The sequence below is a fragment of the Scyliorhinus torazame genome, chromosome 18 (genome assembly GCF_047496885.1).
Source record: "Scyliorhinus torazame isolate Kashiwa2021f chromosome 18, sScyTor2.1, whole genome shotgun sequence".
Lineage (NCBI taxonomy): Eukaryota > Metazoa > Chordata > Chondrichthyes > Carcharhiniformes > Scyliorhinidae > Scyliorhinus > Scyliorhinus torazame.
The window spans coordinates 169,588,955-169,614,876 of NC_092724.1; the positions used below are offsets into that span (position 1 = coordinate 169,588,955).

General features: G+C 52.2%; 1 protein-coding gene across 2 annotated transcripts in view; it reads right to left on the reverse strand.

The window, feature by feature from the left end:
* Positions 1–25,922, reverse strand: part of rnf157 (ring finger protein 157) — a 127,692-nt gene that overhangs the window by 13,284 nt on the left and 88,486 nt on the right. The window contains exons 12-17 of one of the 2 annotated variants that reach the window (XM_072483894.1): positions 20,527–20,765; positions 20,251–20,356; positions 16,264–16,375; positions 13,498–13,676; positions 12,124–12,181; positions 9,570–9,671 (exon numbers count right to left, since the gene is read on the reverse strand). In XM_072483894.1, the coding sequence (XP_072339995.1) occupies positions 9,570–9,671; positions 12,124–12,181; positions 13,498–13,676; positions 16,264–16,375; positions 20,251–20,356; positions 20,527–20,765 (796 nt within the window). The remainder of the gene's footprint in view (positions 1–9,569; positions 9,672–12,123; positions 12,182–13,497; positions 13,677–16,263; positions 16,376–20,250; positions 20,357–20,526; positions 20,766–25,922) is intronic. The other variant, XM_072483895.1, reaches the window with a different exon arrangement.

Here is a 25,922-nt window from a genome sequence, read left to right on the forward strand (position 1 = left end):
ACTGAGGTCAGAGTGTGTCTGAGGTCAATGACTGAGGTCAGAGTGTGACTGAGGTCAGAGTGTGACTGAGGTCAGAGTGTGACTGAGGTCAGAGTGTGACTGAGGTCAATGACTGAGGTCAATGACTGAGGTCAGAGTGTGACTGAGGTCAGAGTGTGACTGAGGTCAATAACTGAGGTCAGAGTGTGTCTGAGGTCAATGACTGAGGTCAGAGTGTGTCTGAGGTCAATGACTGAGGTCAGAGTGTGGCTGAGGTCAGAGTGTGACTGAGGTCAGAGTGTGACTGAGGTCAGTGACTGAGGTCAGAGTGTGACTGAGGTCAATGACTGAGGTCAGAGTGTGACTGAGGTCAGAGTGTGACTGAGGTCAGAGTGTGACTGAGGTCAATGACTGAGGTCAGAGTGTGACTGAGGTCAGAGTGTGACTGAGGTCAGAGAGTGACTGAGGTCAGAGTGTGTCTGAGGTCAGAGTGTGACTGAGGTCAGAGTGTGTCTGAGGTCAGAGTGTGTCTGAGGTCAATGACTGAGATCAGAGTGTGACTGAGGTCAGAGTGTGTCTGACGTCAGAGTGTGACTGAGGTCAGAGTGTGACTGAGGTCAGAGTGTGACTGAGGTCAATGACTGAGGTCAGAGTGTGACTGAGGTCAGCGTGACTGAGGTCAGAGTGTGACTGAGGTCAGAGTGTGACTGAGGTCAATGACTGAGGCCAGAGTGTGACTGAGGCCAGAGTGTGACTGAGGTCAAAGTGTGACTGAGGTCAGAGTGTGACTGAGGTCAATGACTGAGGCCAGAGTGTGACTGAGGTCAGAGTGTGACTGAGGTCAATGACTGAGGCCAGAGTGTGACTGAGGGTAGAGTGTGACTGAGGTCAAAGTGACTGAGGTCAGAGTGTGACTGAGGTCAATGACTGAGGTCAGAGTGTGACTGGGTCAGAGTGTGACTGAGGTCAAAGTGAGACTGAGGTCAGAGTGAGACTGAGGTCAGAGTGAGACTGAGGTCAGAGTGAGACTGAGGTCAATGACTGAGGTCAAAGTGTGACTGAGGTCAGAGTGTGACTGAGGTCAGAGTGTGACTGAGGTCAGAGTGTGACTGGGGATAATGACTGGGGTCAAAGTGTGACTGGGTCAGAGTGTGACTGAGGTCAAAGTGTGACTGAGGTCAGACTGTGACTGAGGTCAGAGTGACTGAAGTCAGAGTGTGACTGAGGTCAAAGTATGACTGAGGTCAGACTGTGACTGAGGTCGAAGTGTTAATGAGGTCAGAGTGTGACCGAGGCCAGAGTGTGACCGAGGCCAGAGTGTGACCGAGGCCAGAGTGTGACCGAGGCCAGAGTGTGACCAAGGTCTGAATGACTGAGGTCAGAGTGTGACTGAGGTCAGAGTGACAGAGGTCAAAGTGCAACTGGGGTCAGAGTGACAGTGGTCAGAGAGTGACAGTGGTCAGAGTGTGACTGAGGTCAGAGTGTGACTGGGGTCAGAATGTGACTGGGGTCAGAGCATGACTGGGGTCAGAGCATGACTGGGGTCAGAGCATGACTGGGGTCAGAGCATGACTGGGGTCAGAGTGTGACTGAGGTCAGAGTGTGACTGGGATCACGGTGACAGAGGTCAGAGTGTGACTGAGGTCAGTGAATGAGGTGAGAGTGTGACTGAGTTCAGAGTGTGACTGGGGTCAGAGTGTGACTGGGGTCAGAGTGTGACTGGGGTCAGAGAGTGACTGGGGTCAGAGAGTGACTGGGGTCAGAGTGTGACTGGGGTCAAAGTGTGAGGGTTAGAATTGGTCTTTATTGAGAAGGGTTAGTACCGGTCTGTATTGGTGTTAGTACCGGCCTGTATTGGGATTAGTACCGGCCTGTATTGGGGTTAGTACCGGCCTATATTGTGGTTAGTACCGGTCTGTATTGGGGTTAGTACCGGTCTGTATTGGGGTTAGTACCGGCCTGTACTGGGGTTAGTACCGGTCTGTATTGTGGTTAGTACCGGTCTGTATTGGGGTTAGTACCGGTCTGTATTGGGGTTAGTACCGGCCTGTATTGGGGTTAGTACCGGCCTGTACTGGGGTTAGTAACGGCCTGTATTGGGGTTAGTAACGGCCTGTATTGGGGTTAGTACCGGCCTGTACTGGGGTTAGTACCGGCCTGTATTGGGGTTAGTACCGGCCTGTATTGGGGTTAGTACCGGCCTGTATTGGGGTTAGTATCGGCCTGTATTGGTGTTAGTACCGGTCTGTATTGGGGTTAGTACCGGCCTGTATTGGGGTTAGTACCGGCCTGTACTGGGGGTTGTACCGGTCTGTATTGGGGTCAGTACCGGTCTGTATTGGGGTTAGTACCGGCCTGTATTGGGGTTAGTACCGGTCTGTATTGTGGTTAGTACCGGTCTGTATTGGGGTTAGTACCGGCCTGTACTGGGGTTAGTACCGGCCTGTATTGGGGTTAGTACCGGTCTGTATTGGGGTTAGTACCGGCCTGTGTTGGGGTTAGTACCGGCCTGTATTGGGGTTAGTACCGGTCTGTATTGGTGTTAGTACCGGCCTGTATTGGGGTTAGTACCGGCCTGTATTGGGGTTAGTACCGGTCTGTATTGGTGTTTGTACCGGCCTGTATTGGGGTTAGTACCGGCCTGTATTGGTGTTTGTACCGGCCTGTATTGGGGTTAGTACCGGCCTGTATTGGGGTTAGTACCGGCCTGTATTGGGGTTAGTACCGGTCTGTATTGGTGTTTGTACCGGCCTGTATTGGGGTTAGTACCGGCCTGTATTGGGGTTAGTACCGGCCTGTATTGGGGTTAGTACCGGTCTGTATTGGTGTTAGTACCGGTCTGTATTGGTGTTTGTACCGGCCTGTATTGGGGTTAGTACCGGCCTGTATTGGTGTTAGTACCGGCCTGTATTGGGGTTAGTACCGGTCTGTATTGGGGTTAGTACCGGCCTGTATTGGGGTTAGTACCGGCCTGTATTGGGGTTAGTACCGGTCTGTATTGGGGTTAGTACCGGTCTGTATTGGGGTCAGTACCGGTCTGTATTGGGGTTAGTACCGGTCTGTATTGGGATTAGTACCGGCCTGTATTGGGGTTAGTACCGGTCTGTATTGGGGTCAGTACCGGTCTGTATTGGGGTCAGTACCGGTCTGTATTGGGGTTAGTACCGGTCTGTATTGGTGTTAGTACCGGTCTGTATTGGTGTTAGTACCGGTCTGTATTGGGGTCAGTACCGGTCTGTATTGGTGTTAGTACCGGTCTGTATTGGGGTCAGTACCGGTCTGTATTGGTGTTAGTACCGGTCTGTATTGGGGTCAGTACCGGTCTGTATTGGGGTTAGTACCGGTCTGTATTGGGGTCAGTACCGGTCTGTATTGGGGTTAGTACCGGCCTGTATTGGTGTTAGTACCGGCCTGTATTGGGGTTAGTACCGGTCTGTATTGGGATTAGTACCGGCCTGTATTGGGGTTAGTACCGGTCTGTATTGGGGTCAGTACCGGTCTGTATTGGGGTTAGTACCGCTCTGTATTGGTGTTAGTACCGGCCTGTATTGGTGTTAGTACCGGTCTGTATTGGGGTTAGTACCGGTCTGTATTGGGATTAGTACCGGCCTGTATTGGGGTTAGTACCGGTCTGTATTGGGGTCAGTACCGGTCTGTATTGGGGTCAGTACCGGTCTGTATTGGGGTTAGTACCGGTCTGTATTGGTGTTAGTACCGGTCTGTATTGGTGTTAGTACCGGCCTGTATTGGTGTTAGTACCGGCCTGTATTGGGGTTAGTACCGGCCTGTATTGGTGTTAGTACCGGTCTGTATTGGGGTTAGTACCGGCCTGTATTGGGGTTAGTACCGGCCTGTATTGGGGTTAGTACCGGCCTGTATTGGGGTTAGTACCGGCCTGTATTGGGGTTAGTACCGGCCTGTATTGGGGTTAGTACCGGTCTGTATTGGGGTTAGTACCGGCCTGTATTGGTGTTAGTACCGGTCTGTATTGGGGTTAGTACCGGCCTGTATTGGGGTTAGTACCGGCCTGTATTGGTGTTAGTACCGGCCTGTATTGGGGTTAGTACCGGCCTGTATTGGGGTTAGTACCGGCCTGTATTGGTGTTAGTACCGGTCTGTATTGGTGTTAGTACCGGTCTGTATTGGTGTTAGTACCGGTCTGTATTGGGGTTAGTACCGGCCTGTATTGGTGTTAGTACCGGCCTGTATTGGTGTTAGTACCGGCCTGTATTGGGGTCAGTACCGGCCTGTATTGGGGTTAGTACCGGTCTGTATTGGGGTTAGTACCGGCCTGTATTGGGGTTAGTACCGGCCTGTATTGGGGTTAGTACCGGTCTGTATTGGGGTTAGTACCGGCCTGTATTGGTGTTAGTACCGGTCTGTATTGGGGTTAGTACCGGTCTGTATTGGGGTTAGTACCGGTCTGTACTGGTGTTTGTACCGGTCTGTATTGGGATTAGTACCGGCCTGTATTGGGGTTAGTATCGGCCTGTATTGGGGTTAGTACCGGCCTGTATTGGGGTTAGTACCGGCCTGTATTGGTGTTAGTACCGGCCTGTATTGGGGTTAGTACCGGCCTGTATTGGGGTTAGTACCGGTCTGTATTGGTGTTAGTACCGGTCTGTATTGGTGTTAGTACCGGTCTGTATTGGGGTTAGTACCGGCCTGTATTGGTGTTAGTACCGGCCTGTATTGGTGTTAGTACCGGCCTGTATTGGGGTCAGTACCGGCCTGTATTGGGGTCAGTACCGGTCTGTATTGGGGTTAGTACCGGCCTGTATTGGGGTTAGTACCGGCCTGTATTGGGGTTAGTACCGGTCTGTATTGGGGTTAGTACCGGCCTGTATTGGGGTTAGTACCGGTCTGTACTGGTGTTTGTACCGGTCTGTATTGGGATTAGTACCGGCCTGTATTGGGGTTAGTATCGGCCTGTATTGGGGTTAGTACCGGCCTGTATTGGGGTTAGTACCGGCCTGTATTGGGGCTAGTACCGGCCTGTATTGGGGTCAGTACCGGCCTGTGTTGGGGTTAGTACCGGTCTGTATTGGGGTTTGTACCGGCCTGTATTGGGGTTTGTACCGGCCTGTATTGGGGTTTGTACCGGCCTGTATTGGGGTTAGTACCGGCCTGTATTGGGGTTAGCACCGGCCTGTGTTGGGGTTCGTACCGGCCTGTATTGGGGTTGTACCGGTCTGTATTGGGGTCAGTACCGGTCTGTATTGGGGTTAGTACCGGCCTGTATTGGGGTTAGTACCGGTCTGTATTGTGGTTAGTACCGGTCTGTATTGGGGTTAGTACCGGCCTGTACTGGGGTTAGTACCGGCCTGTATTGGGGTTAGTACCGGTCTGTATTGGGGTTAGTACCGGCCTGTGTTGGGGTTAGTACCGGCCTGTATTGGGGTTAGTACCGGTCTGTATTGGTGTTAGTACCGGCCTGTATTGGGGTTAGTACCGGCCTGTATTGGGGTTAGTACCGGTCTGTATTGGTGTTTGTACCGGCCTGTATTGGGGTTAGTACCGGCCTGTATTGGTGTTTGTACCGGCCTGTATTGGGGTTAGTACCGGCCTGTATTGGGGTTAGTACCGGCCTGTATTGGGGTTAGTACCGGTCTGTATTGGTGTTTGTACCGGCCTGTATTGGGGTTAGTACCGGCCTGTATTGGGGTTAGTACCGGCCTGTATTGGGGTTAGTACCGGCCTGTATTGGGGTTAGTACCGGTCTGTATTGGTGTTAGTACCGGTCTGTATTGGTGTTTGTACCGGCCTGTATTGGGGTTAGTACCGGCCTGTATTGGTGTTAGTACCGGCCTGTATTGGGGTTAGTACCGGCCTGTATTGGGGTTAGTACCGGCCTGTATTGGGGTTAGTACCGGTCTGTATTGGGGTTAGTACCGGTCTGTATTGGGGTCAGTACCGGTCTGTATTGGGGTTAGTACCGGTCTGTATTGGGATTAGTACCGGCCTGTATTGGGGTTAGTACCGGTCTGTATTGGGGTCAGTACCGGTCTGTATTGGGGTCAGTACCGGTCTGTATTGGGGTTAGTACCGGTCTGTATTGGTGTTAGTACCGGTCTGTATTGGTGTTAGTACCGGTCTGTATTGGGGTCAGTACCGGTCTGTATTGGTGTTAGTACCGGTCTGTATTGGGGTCAGTACCGGTCTGTATTGGTGTTAGTACCGGTCTGTATTGGGGTCAGTACCGGTCTGTATTGGGGTTAGTACCGGTCTGTATTGGGGTCAGTACCGGTCTGTATTGGGGTTAGTACCGGCCTGTATTGGTGTTAGTACCGGCCTGTATTGGGGTTAGTACCGGTCTGTATTGGGATTAGTACCGGCCTGTATTGGGGTTAGTACCGGTCTGTATTGGGGTCAGTACCGGCCTGTATTGGTGTTAGTACCGGTCTGTATTGGTGTTAGTACCGGCCTGTATTGGTGTTAGTACCGGCCTGTATTGGGGTTAGTACCGGCCTGTATTGGTGTTAGTACCGGTCTGTATTGGGGTTAGTACCGGCCTGTATTGGGGTTAGTACCGGCCTGTATTGGGGTTAGTACCGGCCTGTATTGGGGTTAGTACCGGCCTGTATTGGGGTTAGTACCGGTCTGTATTGGGGTTAGTACCGGCCTGTATTGGGGTTAGTACCGGCCTGTATTGGTGTTAGTACCGGCCTGTATTGGGGTTAGTACCGGTCTGTATTGGGGTTAGTACCGGCCTGTATTGGGGTTAGTACCGGCCTGTATTGGTGTTAGTACCGGCCTGTATTGGGGTTAGTACCGGCCTGTATTGGTGTTAGTACCGGCCTGTATTGGGGTTAGTACCGGCCTGTATTGGTGTTAGTACCGGTCTGTATTGGTGTTAGTACCGGTCTGTATTGGTGTTAGTACCGGTCTGTATTGGGGTTAGTACCGGCCTGTATTGGTGTTAGTACCGGCCTGTATTGGTGTTAGTACCGGCCTGTATTGGGGTCAGTACCGGCCTGTATTGGGGTTAGTACCGGTCTGTATTGGGGTTAGTACCGGTCTGTATTGGGGTTAGTACCGGCCTGTATTGGGGTTAGTACCGGTCTGTATTGGGGTTAGTACCGGCCTGTATTGGTGTTAGTACCGGTCTGTATTGGGGTTAGTACCGGTCTGTATTGGGGTTAGTACCGGTCTGTACTGGTGTTTGTACCGGTCTGTATTGGGATTAGTACCGGCCTGTATTGGGGTTAGTATCGGCCTGTATTGGGGTTAGTACCGGCCTGTATTGGGGTTAGTACCGCCTGTATTGGTGTTAGTACCGGCCTGTATTGGGGTTAGTACCGGCCTGTATTGGGGTTAGTACGGTCTGTATTGGTGTTAGTACCGGTCTGTATTGGTGTTAGTACCGGTCTGTATTGGGGTTAGTACCGGCCTGTATTGGTGTTAGTACCGGTTTGTATTGGTGTTAGTACCGGCCTGTATTGGGGTCAGTACCGGCCTGTATTGGGGTTAGTACCGGTCTGTATTGGGGTTAGTACCGGCCTGTATTGGGGTTAGTACCGGCCTGTATTGGGGTTAGTACCGGTCTGTATTGGGGTTAGTACCGGCCTGTATTGGGGTTAGTACCGGTCTGTACTGGTGTTTGTACCGGTCTGTATTGGGATTAGTACCGGCCTGTATTGGGGTTAGTATCGGCCTGTATTGGGGTTAGTACCGGCCTGTATTGGGGTTAGTACCGGCCTGTATTGGGGCTAGTACCGGCCTGTATTGGGTCAGTACCGGCCTGTGTTGGGGTTAGTACCGGTCTGTATTGGGGTTTGTACCGGCCTGTATTGGGGTTAGTACCGGCCTGTATTGGGGTTTGTACCGGCCTGTATTGGGGTTAGTACCGGCCTGTATTGGGTTAGCACCGGCCTGTGTTGGGGTTCGTACCGGCCTGTATTGGGGTTAGTACCGGCCTGTATTGGGGTCAGTACCGGCCTGTATTGGGGTCAGTGCCGGCCTGTATTGGGGTTAGTACCGGCCTGTATTGGGGTCAGTACCGGCCTGTGTTGGAGTTAGTATCTGCCTGTATTGGGGTTAGCACCGGCCTGTGTTGCGGTTAGTACCGGCCTGTATTGGGGTTAGTACCGGTCTGTATTGGGGTTAGTACCGGCCTGTATTGGGGTCAGTGCCGGCCTGTATTGGGGTCAGTACCGGCCTGTATTGGGGTCAGTACCGGCCTGTGTTGGGGTTAGTATCTGCCTGTATTAGGGTTAGTTACCGGCCTGTATTGGGGTTAGCACCGGCCCTGTGTTGCGGTTAGTACCGGCCTGTATTGGGGGTCAGTACGGCCTGTGTTGCGGTTAGTACCGGCCTGTATTGGGGTCAGTACCGGCCTGTGTTGGGGTTAGTATCGGCCTGTATTAGGGTTAGTACCGGTCTGTATTGGGATTAGTACCGGCCTGGATTGGGGTTAGTACCGGTCTGTATTGGGGGTTAGTACCGGCCTGTATTGGGGTCAGTACCGGCCTGTATTGGGATTAGTACCGGCCTGTATTGGGGTCAGTACCGGCCTGTATTGGGGTTAGTATCGGCCTGTATTGGGGTTAGTACCGGTCTGTGTTGCGGTTAGTAACGGCCTGTATTGGGGTTAGTACCGGCCTGTATTGGGGTTAGTACCGGTCTGTATTGGGATTAGTACCGGCCTGTATTGGGGTCAGTACCGGCCTGTATTGGGGTCAGTACCGGTCTGTATTGGGATTAGTTCCGGCCTGTATTGGGGTTAGTACCGGTCTGTATTGGGGTTTAGTACCGGTCTGTATTGGGATTAGTACCGGCCTGTATTGGGGTTAGTACCGGTCTGTATTGGGGTTAGTACCGGTCTGTATTGGGGTTAGTACCGGCCTGTATTGGGGTCAGTACCGGCCTGTATTGGGGTCAGTACCGGCCTGTATTGGGATTAGTACCGGCCTGTATTGGGGTTAGTACCGGCCTGTATTGGGGTCAGTACCGGCCTGTATTGGGGTCAGTACCGGCCTGTATTGGGGTCAGTACCGGCCTGTATTGGGGTCAGTACCGGCCTGTATTGGGGTCAGTACCGGCCTGTATTGGGGTTAGTACCGGCCTGTACTGGGGTTAGTACCGGCCTGTATTGGGGTTAGTATCGGCCTGTATTGGGGTTAGTACCGGCCTGTGTTGGGGTTAGTATCGGCCTGTATTGGGGTTAGTACCGGCCTGTGTTGGGGTTAGTATCGGCCTGTATTAGGGTTAGTATCGGCCTGTATTGGGGTTAGTATCGGCCTGTATTGGGGTTAGTATCGGCCTGTATTGGGGTTAGTACGGCCTGTGTTGGGGTTAGTATCGGCCTGTATTAGGGTTAGTATCGGCCTGTATTGGGGTTAGTATCGGCCTGTATTGGGGTTAGTATCGGCCTGTATTGGGGTTAGTATCGGCCTGTATTGGGGTTAGTATCGGCCTGTATTGGGGTTCGTACCGGCCTGTATTGGGGTTAGTACCGGCCTGTATTGGGTTAGTACCGGCCTGTATTGGGGTTAGGTTGGTGACGTGAGTGGTGTGTAGTTGACGTTGTTACCAGGTGGGGGAATGTTCTTTCCCGGTCGGTGTGATGTCGATGTCCAGTCGCCACTCACCAGGCACAGCATCCTCTGGACAGGGGTCATTATCCAATCGCATCAGGCCGGTCTGCTGATTATTATTGTCACAGACGGATGTGACAGCTGCCAGCCACCATCCTGTATCGGGGCAGAAATCGAACAAGGAGGGCAAGCAGTGAAGAAATCTCAAAATGAACCAACCCATCAAATTGAAGTAAAACCCAAATAATATGAGGTTTGCAGTGGTGAGAATGGACATTGCATTCTGCTTTCCGAGCGAGCATCTCAAACAGCCCCGTTTATCAGGGGTCAGATCGAATCAGGTCCGCTTGCTGCTCTGATCCACAGCCACAGACTAGGCCTCAAACTCACAGAGGGCCACTGACTGACGTCATCCTCAACTGACATCCGCTCAGCAAACACCAGGAAAATACCCACCCCCATTGTCAACATCAACAAAACCCACCCTCTCCTCTGGCAAGTCCAACCCGCACTCCCCAGAAACACTCCTCCCCCCAGAAAATCTCCACTGACAGAACCATCAATGTCAATCTCTCCAGACACCACCTCCTTGTGTGAAACAAGACAGGAAAATGTGAAGCTTCTGTGCCCCCCAATGTTCTCCCCCGTGCCCAGTGAGAGCTCTCGGGCCAGAGACTGGGCATCAGGCGTGCCCCAGTCTCCTTGACCCATTCATTGGCACAGCGATTGTGATCGGGGCACAGCGATTGTGATCGGGGCAAGGGGGAGCTGCTGAGACCCTGGGCAGGAGGTAGGGAGGGGGAAGAGGAGAGGAGGGGAGTGGAGGGTCAGGGCTGGAGGGGATTGGCAGGAGGATGGGGGAGGGGAGGGTGAAGGGCCGGAGTTGGGGCAGGAGGATGGGGAGGGCAGGAGGATGGGGAGGGAGGGGGAGGGGAGTGGAGGGGCAGGAAGGGGAGGTGGCCGGAGGGTGGTGGGAGGGGAGGACGAGGGTCCGGAGGGTGGGGGGAGGATGACGAGGGGCCGGAGGGTGGAGGAGGGGAGTGCGAGGGCAGGAGGGCGGGGGGAGGGGAGTTTGAGGGGCAGGAGGGTGGGGGAGGGGAGGGGCCGGAGGGCGGGGGGAGGGTGAGGGGGCGGGGAGAGGAGGGGAGGGTGAGGGCAGGAGGGGGAGGGCCTGGAGGGGGGAGGGGAGGGTGAGGGGCCAGAGGGGGAGGGGCGGAGGGCGGGGGGAGGGGGGGGAGGGTGAGGGGCCGGGGGGAGGGTGAGGGGCCGGGGGGAGGGGGAGTGGAGTGTGAGGGGCCGGAGGGCGGGAGGGTGAGGGGCCGGAGGGGAGGGGAGGGTGAGGGGGAGGGTCTGGAGGATGGGGGAGGGGAGGGGGAGGTGCGGAAGGCAGGAGAGGGAGGGGGAGGGGCCGGAGGGGAGTGTGAGGGCCGGAGGGGAGTGTGAGGGTGAGGGGCTGGAGGACAGGAGGGGGAGGGGGCGGAGGAGGGGCCATAGGATGGGGAGGAGAGATGAGGAGCCGCAGGGCGGGGGTGGGGAGGGGAGGATGAGGGGTCGGAGGGCGGGAGAGGGGAGGTTGAGGGGCCGGAGGACGGGAGGGTGAGGGGTCGGAGGGGAGGGTGAGGGGTCGGAGGGGAGGGTGAGGGGTCGGAGGGGAGGGTGAGGGGTCGGAGGGGAGGGTGAGGGGTCGGAGGGGAGGGTGAGGGGTCGGAGGGGAGGGGCCGGAGGATGGGGGAGGATCGGGGAGGGGAGGTAGGTGAGTGGTCGGAGGGGAGGGGAGGTTGAGGGGTCGGAGGGCACGGGAGGGGACGGTGAGGGGCCGGAGGGTGGGGGAGGGGAGGGTGAGGGGTCGGAGGGCGGGGGAGGGAGGGTGAGGGGTCGGAGGGCGGGGGAGGGGAGGGTGAGGGGTCGGAGGGCACGGGAGGGACGGTGAGGGGCCGGAGGGTGGGGGAGGGGAGGGTGAGGGGTCGGAGGGCGGGGGAGGGGAGGGTGAGGGGGCGGAGGGTGGGGAGGGGAGGGGAGGGGGAGGGGTCGGAGGGCGGGGGAGGAGAGGGAGGGGTCGGGGTCAGAGGGGAGGGGAGGGGGAGGGGGAGGAGGGGTCGGAGGGCGGGGGAGGGGAGGGAGGGGTCGGAGGGCGGGGAGAAGAGGGGACGAAGGGCGGGGAGGGTGAGGGTCCGGAGGGGAGGGGGAGGAGGGGGGGGGGGGGGGGGGGGAGGAGGGGGGGGGGGGGGGGGGGAGGTTGACCACATTGTTTTGGGGCCATCCTGGTCTGCTGACACATGATTGGCCAATGATGCCAGGTGCAAAGGTCACATGTGCAGTATCTCAATCAATCATTGGCTACTGGATCCAACTCACAAGATCCCCTCCCTGCCGGAACCTCATCAATACTCGGAATAAACGACCAATCGATCGGATAAATGTCTTTTTGATTTGGATTTATTTACAATTTAATGTTTGCGCCTCTTTAAAAGATTGTGACATCATCATGCTGATTGTGACATCATCATGCTGATTGTGACATCATCATGCTGATTGTGACATCATCATGCTGATTGTGACATCATCATGCTGACCAAACCGCTCAGTAAAGGGGGGGGGGGGGTGTTACCGTCACTTTGCGATTCCACCTCAGTCGCTGCAGATATTTCCTCGCTAACCGCGTTCCCCTGGAACAGACACAACAGTGATAGCAGCGATCCTCGTCCCTGCTCACGCCAAACTGCCCGCGGACCCGGTACGCACCCCGACCCCGGTACGCACCCCGACCCCGGCACGCACCCCGACCCCGGCACGCACCCCGACCCCGGCACGCACCCCGACCCCGGCACGCACCCCGACCCCGGCACGCACCCCGACCCCGGCACGCACCCCGACCCCGGTACGCGCACCGACCCCGGTACGCGCACCGACCCCGGTACGCGCACCGACCCCGGTACGCGCACCGACCCCGGTACGCGCACCGACCCCGGTACACACACCGACCCCTAACCGACCCCGGTACACATGTGGAGTCGACCAGACGGAGAACCCACTCGGCTATCCACCCACCCCATTCTACTCCTGGGAGGCAAATTCTGCCCCACCCACAGCACCCCAACCCCCAACATCTCCAACAGCCCCAACACCCCCCCACCCCCAACACTCCCCACCCCCAAGACTCCCAACATCCCCCCAACACCTCCCCACCCCCAACATCCCCACACCCCCAGCACCCCCAAGACCCCAACAACCCCTCCCAGCAGCCCCACAGACACCCGACAATTAGTTCCCAGAGGAGGACGTTGGGGGGAGTGTGGATAGTGTAAACACCCCCCCAACGCACTCCCCCCAACGCGCTCCCCCCAACGTGCTCACCCAACGCGCTCCCCCCAACGCGCTCCCCCCAACGCGCACTCACCCAACGCACTCCCCCCAACGCGCTCCCCCCAACGCACTCCCCCCAACGTGCACTCACCCAACGCACTCCTTCCAACGCACTCACTCCAACGCACTCACTCCAACGCACTCCCCCAACGCACTCCCCCCAACGCACTCCCCCCAACGCACTCACTCCAACGCAACCCCCCCAACGCACTCCCCCCAACGCAACCCCCCCCAACGCACTCCCCCCCCAACGCACTTCCCCCTAACTCAACCCCCCCAACGCACTCCCCCCCCCAACGCACTCCCCCCAACGCAACCCCCCCAACGCACTCCCCCCCAACGCACTCCCCCCCCAACGCACTCCCCCAACGCACTCTCTCCAACGCACTCTCTCCAACGCACTCTCTCCAACGCACTCTCTCCAACGCACTCTCTCCAACGCACTCTCTCCAACGCACTCTCTCCAACGCACTCACTCCAATGCACTTCGCAATGCATTTCCCCCCCAACGCACTACCACCAATGCACTTTCCAACATACTCTCTAATGCGCTCCCCCCAAAGACATGACAGGGATAAAGTCAAATCAGGTGCACGACTGAAAGATGAAGAAGCCTCACCTGCACATCGTCCTCTTCCTCCTCAGTGACTGGGAGCCTCACCTGCTCCTCGGCAACGCCATCGAAAACGTCCTCTGGGCCTGTCGCCACATAGGAGCCAGACATCGAAGAGATTGTGTCTGTACTAACCTGAGAGGAAGCCATTGACATCACTGACTGAGGCAGACTGCTGCTGAAATCTGAGATAGAGGGAGAGGGAAAGAGGGCGAAGGCAAAAGGGAGACACAGAGGCAAGGAGAGGGAGAGATAGGGATGAGCGAAAGATTAGAGAGAAAGGGGATGAGGGAGTGAGCGATACAGAGTGGGAGAGGAGGGCGGAGGTGAGAGAGCAGAGCAGTGAGAGATAAATAAACATTTCGGAAACATGCTGTTTGTTCCCAACTTACAGGCTGCGGACAGAGACTTTACCGGGGGTGGGGGGGGGGGTCACAGGGTGGGAGGGGGAAATATTTGGGGCTATATTGGTGTCCCCATTTACTGGGGTTGGGTGGAGCTGCAGTTGCTGAGTGCAGCCACTGGCCTGGGGCTGATTATCGGGATACAGAGGGCAGCTCGTCCAGAGAGCCCAACCTCTGGGCTCTGGCTCAGACAGGGGGGGTCACACTGCAGTGCGCAGGATTGGAGATAGTGTCAATCTCCCTGGGTCCAGTTGGGAGTGTCTCAGAAACCAACAAAGAGGAATCAAAAAGTTGATTAAAATAAAATAAAATACAAGAGTAAAGTGGCCAATAATATAACAACAAAGTGTGAGCTTCGAGAAACACAAACAGAGGAATAGAGTAGCTCGTTTCAATCAGAGAATTATCCTTGGGATGGGGAAATGCCAGCAACAGTGAACTATTATGTTGTGTCTGTCTTCACAGTAAAAAACACAAGTTTCATTCAGAAATGGATGATAAACGCGGGGAAATTAATAACAAGAAAATAAGTATCTGAGATGCTTAAGGGATTAAAATGTGACAAATCTCAGTGACTGATGGCCTACACCCAGGGTTGTAAAGGAGATAGCTACAGAAATAGTGGGTGCGCTGGCTGTGATTTTACAGAATGCATTGGATTTGGGAACTGTGCCAACAGTGTGGAAATCGGAAAATGTTACTCTGATTTTCAAGAAAGGTGGGAGGGAGAAAGCAGGAAACTATGGACCACTTAAACCCAAATCAGTTGTTGAGAAAATGTTGGAATCCATCACTAAGGAAGTGTTATCAATGAAGCTAGAAAAGAATAGTATGATTAGAGTCAACATAGTTTTACTAAAGGGAAGTCCTGCTTACTGGACTTTTCTGAAGATGTAACTGGTAAGGTAGAAACCAGTGTACTGGGCCGGGATTTCCAAAAGGCTTTCGATAAGGTGCCACACAGGCTAATAATTGCACATGGAGTTGGAGGTAATATATTGGCATGGAGAGGATTGGTTAACGGTTAGGAAGCAGAGGGTGGGCATAAATGGGACTTTTTCAAGTTGGCAATCTGTGAATAGTGGAGTACGGTAAGAGACAGTGCTGGAGCCTCTATATTAATGACTTAGATGAGGAGACAAAGAGGTAAGTACCAAAGTTTGCTGATGGTACAAAGCTAGGTGTAAAGGTAAGCTGTGGGGAGGACACAAAGGAACTACAAAAAGATATCGACCGAGGTTTAGCGAATGGGAAACAAGATGGCTGATGGAGGGAGGTTATTTACTTTGGTTAAAAAAAATAGAATAGCTGAATATCTTTCCAAGGTGAGAAACTACTAAGAATTGATACTCACTGAGATTTGGGTGTGCTCCTTCGGAGAGGACGAAATGTTAACACACGGACGCAGCAAGCAATTAAAAAGTCAAATGAATGTTTTGCCTTTATTGTAAAGGGATTCTTTCTTAATTGACCACAAAATGACTGGACTATTCCTCCCCGGTTTGCATATCTTGTCTCACAGTACACCAAATTGAAAATATACACCATTAAGAACCAGTGTCCCAAGTTACCCTTCTGGGTTTTGGGATACTCTCACTTTTAACATCAGCGGGGTGCTTAACACTTTGCTCTCTACATTTATGAAAAAATAAGGTAAAGATAAGGGAAAGTCGCCATAGTCCCAGATGACCAGAGGCTGCTTCCCCCTTTGAGGGGGAAGAGCTGACTGGTGCTGATTAACCTGAGGGTCACCACACCTCAGGCGTGAGGAAAGATTGAGAAGGTGGGCCTTTCATGAATAGAAAAAATATACTAGTATTGGAGGTGGTGCAGCAAAGGTTCACTAAATTGGTCCTGGGGTGAGGGGCGTGTCCTATGATGGAAGGCTGAGTAAATTAGATCGATTTTCTCTGGAGTTGGTAAGAACAAGAGGTGATCTCATAGAAACCTACAAGATTGTGAAGGGGTTTGATAGGATAAACACTCAGATTGTTCCTGCTGGTGAGAACCTAGAACACTGGGCACAATCTCAGGATAAGGGGGCTGGGCATTGAGGACCGAGATGAGGAGAAATGACTTCAATCAGAGGACTTTGAATCTTTGGAATTCTCCACCCCAGAGGATTGTGGGTGCTCCACCGCTTAATACATTGAAGGCCGAGATTGGTAGATTTTTGGTTTCTCAGGGAAACGGGGAATATGGGGAATGGAATGAGGCCCAAGATCAGGCAGGATCGTATTGACTGGCAGATCAGACCGCCCGGCCGACTCCCGCTCCTATTCTGGTGTCCAACATGGTTTTGAATAAAGAGCAATTTCCAAGATCCAGATGTGAAATGTTTGAGGAATAAAACCAGGTTTTACATTACCTTCAGGTGATGTAATGGTGGAGGAAAGTGGGGTTCCTGTACACGAGGACTGGTCCACGGCTCCAGACGATGAGAGGGTCAGGTTTTCACTCTCAGGAGTTACACCAGAATCCTGAGGAAACACGGATTAGATCAAGGACAGTGCATCAGAGAGTGTGGCATCATGGCACACACAAACACTCATTTAAACCCACTGCTAAAATCAGTATTAAACACAATTTAGCCGAATTCCTTGAAATCAGCATGGCCTGCGTTTATCTTGGGGTTTCGAGAAGTTTGTTTTTGTTTTGGGATTTAGAATGGAATATGTTTTGAGGGGAGTTTTGAGGGGCTGGGATCATTGTGAACTGCATTTCTCTTCGAGTCTGTGTGGCCTGCGTTTATCGTGGGGATTGATGGGCCATGTTTATCTTTCAGTTTTCAGGGGCGTGATTTTACTAAAAGGAAACGCAAGCGCATTTAGCTGTGTGTTTCCCGGAGCTCGCAGCGCAGAGAAACACAATGGTATAAACACTACTCGCATTCGATAAGGAGCCTCTACAGGGAAGGTGTGGCCGAGATCACACATTTCCAAGATTCTACACCGAGGAGCTTCGCTCGCCAGAACCCCTCAGTGAAGCGAGAGATCGGGACGCCATTTTTTAATGGCCGATCTCGGAGGGCCCTGACTCCTTGGCAGTGCCAGGCTGGCACTCAGGTGATGCCCCGATGAGGCCCACGATTATGAGCTCCCTCGCTATTGGGCGGAGGCCCATCTCCCATCGCTCATAGAATCACCTATTAAAAGCCGGCCCAGATTGGGACTGGCATTATCAGGAGTCCCGGTTGGGACATTTGTGGTCTGTGCCACGTTACAGTCTCGTACATTACTTAAAAATAAATTGCAGTTTGGATCTTCCTTCTTAGGTCTCCTGAGAGTTTTTGCCCACATTATAATCCATTTTCCAGATCTTTGTGCACTCACTTACCCGATCTACCTTTGTAGCTTCCTTACGTCCTCTTCACAATTTACTTTCCGATATATCTTTGTGTCGTCAGCAAATTTAGAAATCATTCCCTTCACCAAATCACAGAATAAGAGTGCAGCAGAGGCTGTTCAGCCCACCGAGACCACACTGATGCATGAAAGACACCTCACCTGCCTCCCCAATCACATTTACCTCACCTGCCTCCCCAATCACATTTACCTCACCTGCCTCCCCAATCACATCTGCCTCACCTGCCTCCCCAATCACATTTACCTCACCTGCCTCCCCAATCACATTTACCTCACCTGCCTCCCCAATCACATCTGCCTCACCTGCCTCCCCAATCACATTTACCTCACCTGCCTCCCCAATCACATTTACCTCACCTGCCTCCCCAATCACATTTACCTCACCTGCCTCCCCAATCACATTTACCTCACCTGCCTCCCCAATCACATTTACCTCACCTGCCTCCCCAATCACATTTACCTCACCTGCCTCCCCAATCACATTTACCTCACCTGCCTCCCCAATCACATCTGCCTCACCTGCCTCCCCAATCACATTTACCTCACCTGCCTCCCCAATCACATCTGCCTCACCTGCCTCCCCAATCACATTTACCTCACCTGCCTCCCCAATCACATTTACCTCACCTGCCTCCCCAATCACATTTACCTCACCTGCCTCCCCAATCACATTTACCTCACCTGCCTCCCCAATCACATTTACCTCACCTGCCTCCCCAATCACATTTACCTCACCTGCCTCCCCAATCACATTTACCTCACCTGCCTCCCCAATCACATTTACCTCACCTGCATCCCCAATCACAAATACCTCACCTGCCTCCCCAATCACATCTGCCTCACCTGCCTCCCCAATCACATTTACCTCACCTGCCTCCCCAATCACATTTACCTCACCTGCCTCCCCAATCACATTTACCTCACCTGCCTCCCCAATCACATTTACCTCACCTGCCTCCCCAATCACATTTACCTCACCTGCATCCCCAATCACAAATACCTCACCTGCCTCCCCAATCACATCTGCCTCACCTGCCTCCCCAATCACATTTACCTCACCTGCCTCCCCAATCACATTTACCTCACCTGCCTCCCCAATCACATTTACCTCACCTGCCTCCCCAATCACATTTACCTCACCTGCCTCCCCAATCACATTTACCTCACCTGCCTCCCCAATCACATATACCTCACCTGCCTCCCCAATCACATCTGCCTCACCTGCCTCCCCAATCACATTTACCTCACCTGCCTCCCCAATCACATATACCTCACCTGCCTCCCCAATCACATCTGCCTCACCTGCCTCCCCAATCACATCTGCCTCACCTGCCTCCCCAATCACATCTGCCTCACCTGCCTCCCCAATCACATTTGTTCCGAATTTGTCCAAAGCATTTATATAAATTGTAAAAGGTGGAATCTCCAGCACTGATCCATGTGGCACACCACCTGTTACATCCTGCCAACCAGAAAATGACCTTGTTATACCAACTCCATTTCCTGTTCCCACACAGAGAGTGGTGGGTGTGTGGAATGCACTGCCAGCAGAGGTGGTGGAGTCAGAGTCATTCGGGACATTTAAGCGACTCTGAGACAGGCACATGGACAGCAGTAAATTGAAGGGGTGTAGGTTAGGTTGATCTTAGATTAGGATAAATGGTCGGCACAACATTGTGGGCCGAAGGGCCTGTACTGTGCTGTACTGTTCTATGTTCTATGTACTATGTTCTACTACCAGGTCAGGGCCGCTAATGATATGCAAACGGTGTTTACTGTACGTGCGGAGCGAAACGCATTGACGCTGCTGTCGAGGAGACGGAAAATTGCGATTTGGCGTCAAATCATCGCCCACCGTTGATTTTGGGTTTCAAACCTATTCCCCACCCAATCGCGTTTCAGGATTTTGGTGTCAGCCACTGGAGAATCTCGCCCCCTGTCTTTAGCATTTCTCACCTCAACCCAAACCGCTTCTACATCCTGGTTTCCTGAACTCCGGTCTTCCCTCTATATTGTGTGAATACCATCAATAATTATCCATTCACACCCCTCCACCATTTCTTAATTTCCTCTCCTTCGGAAATATCACACAACCCTCAATATTCAGGTCCCAATCTGTCACCCTGTATCCATGTCTCTGTAATCTGTCACCCTGTAGCCATGTCTGTCACCCTGGAGCCATGTCTCTGTAATCTGTCACATGTCTCTCACCCTGGAGCCATGTCTCTGTAATGGTTATCAAATTGTATTTAATGATTTGTGTTTGCACTATCAGCTCATCACGAGGTGTGTTTAGATACAGAGCTTTAAAGTTTTGGCTTTTAATTTTCTTTGTAGCATCCAGCCTTATCTTCTGATTGAATCTTCGATTTTTCCCCTCTGTCCCTTCCTGTTCATCATCTCCCATATTAGTATCTTTCTCTCATGCCTTATCTTTACTCTTTGCTTTACCACATCTTCCGAGATTTGATCCTTTGCCCCCACCATTTAGTTCAAAACTCTCTCTACTTGTCTAGTTATGCAGCTCGCGAGAACACCAGCCCCAACACGGTTCAGGTGTAGACGTCCCAACGGTACAGATCCCTCTTGCTCCGGTACTGTTTTAGATTTTGCCATGCTTAATTTGGCGTTTTAGGGAGGCCTCTGGATATATTGGGGTATTTTTGGTCTGCATTTATCTTGCGGGGCAAGTGTTTATCTTGGGGTTTGTGGCCTGTGTTTATCTTGGGGTTTGTGGCCTGCGTTTATCTTGGGGTTTGTGGCCTGCGTTTATCTTGGGGTTTGTGGCCTGTGTTTATCTTGGGGTTTGTGGCCTGTGTTTATCTTGGGGTTTGTGGCCTGTGTTTATCTTGGGGTTTGTGGCCTGTGTTTATCTTGGGGTTTGTGGCCTGTGTTTATCTTGGGGTTTGTGGCCTGCGTTTATCTTGGGGTTTGTGGCCTGCATTTATCTGATGGCAACTAAAACTGATCCAAGTTTTTCAGGACAATACCTCAAGTTCCTGAGTGTTTGGTTTTCTGGGGGACACTATCTCCCCATCGCTGAAGGATTTCTCTTCATCTTCCTCGTGAAGAATGGAGGAGTTCTGTGACAGCGACCTTGAGAGAAAGAGTGAATTCTGTCAACAGAAAGAGATAGCGAGAAAGAGAAAGTGACAGAAAGCGAGAGAGAGAGAAAGCAGGTGAGAGAGAAAACTGAGAGAAAGCGAGCGAGAGAGAGAGAGAGAGAATTTTCATACCTTTCAGTTGGGAATGAAGGTTTTACTTACTTGGAAGTGCTTCTTTGCAACTTGAAGCTTTGTTTGGCACTGTCAGTTGTTCTGTCCAGCGGAGACAAGGTGCACACAGGAAGAGTGTGTCCATCAGGCCCAAAGGAAGGCAGATGACTGGGAGCATGGCCATCTCTAATCAGGTGAATGGGAGGGGCTGATGGTGAAGGAACGAGGGGGCCATTCAGGGCCTCCAGCAATGAGACAGCCTCGTATCCCAAGGGGATGTGATCAGAGGACTAAGGAAAGAAGGACAATAGATTTGCAGTCACCAAACCAACCAACACAACAGCAAAATCCTTCAGCAGCTGGAAATCTGAAATAAAAACAACAAAAGATACTGCAAACACTTAGTGGGTCGGGCTGCATCTGTGGAGACAAACAGAGGCTGAGTCCTCCAGCAGCTGGTATCGCAACACAACCCAACTCAACACAACCCAACCCAGCCCAACTCAACACATCTCAACACAACCCAAGCTAACCCAACCAAACCCAATCCAACCCAACTCAACACAACCAAACAAATCCCAACCCAACCCAACGCAACTCAATCCAACCCGGCTCAAGTCAGCTCAACACAACTCAACCAAACCCAACCCAACCAAACTCAACTCAACCCAAACCATCCCAATCCAACCCAACCCAACCCTACTCAACTCAGCCCAACCCAACCCTACTCAACTCAACACAACCCAAAATAGCCCAACTCAACACAACATAACCCATCCCAACCCAACTCAACTCAACCCAACGCAACCAAACCCAACCCAGCTCAACTCAACTCAACTCAAACCAACTCAACCCAACCCAGCTCAACTCAACCCAACGCAACCAAACCCAACCCAACTCAACTCAAACCAACCCAACCCAACTTAACTTAACACAACCCAACTCAACACAACCCAACCCAACTCAATTCAACCCAACTCAACTCAACCCAACCCAACCCAACTCAACTCAATTCAACCCAACTCAACTCAACCCAACCCAAACCAACTCAACTCAACTCAACTCAACTCAATTCAACCCAACTCAACTCAACCCAACTCAACTCAACCCAACCCAACCCAACTAAACTCAACTCAATTCAACACAACCCAACTCAGCTCAACTCAATTCAACCCAATTCAACTCAACTCAACACAACCCAACTCAACCTAACTCAACTCAACACAACCCAACTAAACTCAACACAACCCAACCCAGCCCAACACAACCCAACTCAACCCACCACAGCCCAACTCAACCCAACCCGACTCAGCTCAACCCAACCCAAACCAACTCAACTCAATTCAACCCAACTCAACTCAATTCAACCCAACTTGACTCAACTCCACCCAACCCTACTGAACTTAACTTAAACGCAACACAACCCAACCCAATTCAGCCCATCAACTCAACTCAACCCAGCTCAACCCAACCCAAACCGACCCAACCCAACCCAAACTGACACAACCCAACTCAACACAACATAACCCATCCCAACCCAACCCAACTCAACCCAACCCAACTCAACTTAACACAGCCCAACTCAACCCAACCAAACTCACCTCAACTCAACCCAACCCAACTCAATCCATCTTATCCCAACTCAACTCAACCCATCTCATCCCAACTCAACCCAACTCAACTCAATTCAACTCAACCCAACACAACACAACCCAACCCAACTGAACTCAACTCAGCTCAACCCAACTCAACTCAACCCATCTCATCCCAACTCAACCCAACTCAACTCAATACAACTCAACCAAACTCAACCCAACACAACCCAATTCAACTCAACCCAACACAACACAACCCAACCCAACTCAACTTAACGCAACCCAATTCAACTCAACCCAACCCAAAGCGACACAACCCAACTCAATTCAACCCAACTCAACTCAATTCAAACTAACTCAACCCAACTCAACTGAAACCAATTCAACCCAACTACACTCAACTCAACCCAACTCAGCTCAACTCATCCCAACGCAACCAAACCCAACCCAACCCAACTCAACTCGTCAACCCAAACCAACTCAACCAAACCCAACCCAACCCAACCCAACTCAACTCAACTCATCCCAACGCAACCAAACCCAACCCAACCCAACTCAACTCGTCAACCCAAACCAACTCAACCAAACCCAACCCAACCCAACTCAACCCAAACCAACCCAACCCAACTCAACCCAATACAACCCAACTCAACACAACCCAACACAACTCAGCTCAACCCAACTCAGCTCAACCCAACTCAGCTCAACCCAACTCAACTAAACCCAACTCAACTAAACCCAACTCAACCCAAGGAAACTCAACGCAACCAAACCCAACCCAACTCAACCAAAGCCAACCCAACCCAACTGAAGTCAACCCAAGCCAAACCAACCCAACCCAACTGAACCCAACCAAACTCAACACAACCCAACTCAACCCAACCCAACTCAACACAACCCAACTCAACCCAACCCAACTCAACACAACCCAACTCAACACAACCCAACTCAACACAACCCAACTCAACCCAACCCAACTCAACCCAACCCAACTGAACCCAACCAAACTCAACACAACCCAACCCAACTCAACCCAACCCAACTCAACCCAACCCAACTGAACCCAACCAAACTCAACACAACCCAACCCAACTCAACCCAACCCAACTCAACCCAACCCAACTCAACACAACCCAACTCAACACAACCCAACTCAGCTCAACTCAACACAACACAACACAACACAACTCAACCCAACCCAACTCAACCCAACCCAACTCAACACAACCCAACTCAGCTCAACTCAACACAACACAACACAACTCAACCCAACCCAACTGAACCCAACCAAACCCAACCCAACCCAACTCAACCCAACTCAGCTCAGCTCAACCCAACTCAACTCAACCAAACCCAAACCAACCCAACACACCCCAACTCAACTCAACACAACACAACCCATCCCAACCCACAGCCCAACTCAACCCAACCCATCTCAACCCAAATAAACACAACCCATCCCAACACAACACAACCCATCCCAACCTAACCCAATTCAACCCAACTCAAATCAGCTCAACACAACCCAACTCAACACAACCCAACTCACCACAACCCAACTGAACCCAACTCAAGCAAACACAACCCATCTCAACACAACCCAACCAAACTCAACCCAACCCAACCCAGCCCAGCTCAACTCAACCCAATGCCACCCAACTCAACACAACACAACTCAGCTCAACCCAACTCAACTCAACTAAACCCAACTCAACACACCCCAACTCAACCCAACTAAACTCAACGCAATCGAACTCAACCCAAATCAACACAACCCAACTCAACAGAACACAGCCCATCCCAACCCAACCTAACTCAACTCAACCCGACCCAACCCACCACAACCCAACTCAACTCAGCTCAACCCAACCCAACTCAACCCAAATCAACACAACCCAACCCAACCCAACCCAACCCAAACCAACCCAACCCAACTCAACCCAACCCAACCCAACTCAACTCAACCCAACACAACCCACCACAACTCAACGTAACTTAACCCAACTCAACCCAACCCAACTCACCACAACCCAACTCAACACAACCCAACTCAACACAACCCAACTCAACACAACCCAACCCAGCTCAACCCAACTCAACCAAACCCAACCCAACCCAACCCAACTCAACTCAACTCAACTCAACGCAACCGAACTCAACCCAATTCAACACAACACAACCCATCCCAACCCAACCTAACTCAACTCAACCCGACCCAACCCACCGCAACCCAACTCAACTCAGCTCAACCCAACCCAACCCAACACAACACAGCTGAACACAATTCATCACAACCCAACCCATCCCAACCCAACCTAACTCAACTCAACCCAACCCAACCCACCACAACTCAACTTAACTTAACCCAACTCAACCCAACCCAACTCACCACAACCCAACTCAACACAACCCAACCCATCTCAACACAACCCAACCAAACTCAACTAAGCTCAACCCAACCCAGCTCAAACCAATTCAACCAAACCCAACCCAACCCAACCAACTCAACTCAATTCAACCTAACTCAACTCAATTCGACTCAACTCAACTCAATTCAACCCAACTCAACTTAACGCAACCCAACCCAACTAAACTCAACGCAATCGAACTCAACCCAAATCAACACAACCCAACTCAACAGAACACAGCCCATCCCAACCCAACCTAACTCAACTCAACCCGACCCAACCCACCACAACCCAACTCAACTCAGCTCAACCCAACCCAACTCAACCCAAATCAACACAACCCAACCCAACCCAACCCAACCCAAACCAACCCAACCCAACTCAACCCAACCCAACCCAACTCAACTCAACCCAACACAACCCACCACAACTCAACGTAACTTAACCCAACTCAACCCAACCCAACTCACCACAACCCAACTCAACACAACCCAACTCAACACAACCCAACTCAACACAACCCAACCCAGCTCAACCCAACTCAACCAAACCCAACCCAACCCAACCCAACTCAACTCAACTCAACTCAACGCAACCGAACTCAACCCAATTCAACACAACACAACCCATCCCAACCCAACCTAACTCAACTCAACCCGACCCAACCCACCGCAACCCAACTCAACTCAGCTCAACCCAACCCAACCCAACACAACACAGCTGAACACAATTCATCACAACCCAACCCATCCCAACCCAACCTAACTCAACTCAACCCAACCCAACCCACCACAACTCAACTTAACTTAACCCAACTCAACCCAACCCAACTCACCACAACCCAACTCAACACAACCCAACCCATCTCAACACAACCCAACCAAACTCAACTAAGCTCAACCCAACCCAGCTCAAACCAATTCAACCAAACCCAACCCAACCCAACCAACTCAACTCAATTCAACCTAACTCAACTCAATTCGACTCAACTCAACTCAATTCAACCCAACTCAACTTAACGCAACCCAACCCAAATCAACTCAACCCAACCTAACTCAACTCAACTCAACCCAACCCAACTCAACTCAACACAACCCAGCTCAACCCAACCAAACCCAACGGAATTCAACCCAACTCAACTCAACCCAACTCAACCAAACCCAACCCAACCCATCTCAACACAACCCAACTCAACTCAAGGCAACCCAACCCAGCTCAACCCAACTCAACCAAACCCAACCCAACCCAACCCAACTCAACTCAACCCAACTCAACCAAACCCAACCCAACCCATCTCAACACAACCCAACTCAACTCAACGCAACCCAACCCAGCTCAACCCAACTAAACTCAACACAACCCAGCTCAACCCAACCAAACCCAACGGAATTCAACCCAACTCAACTCAACCCAACCCAACTCAACCAAACCCAACCCAACCCAA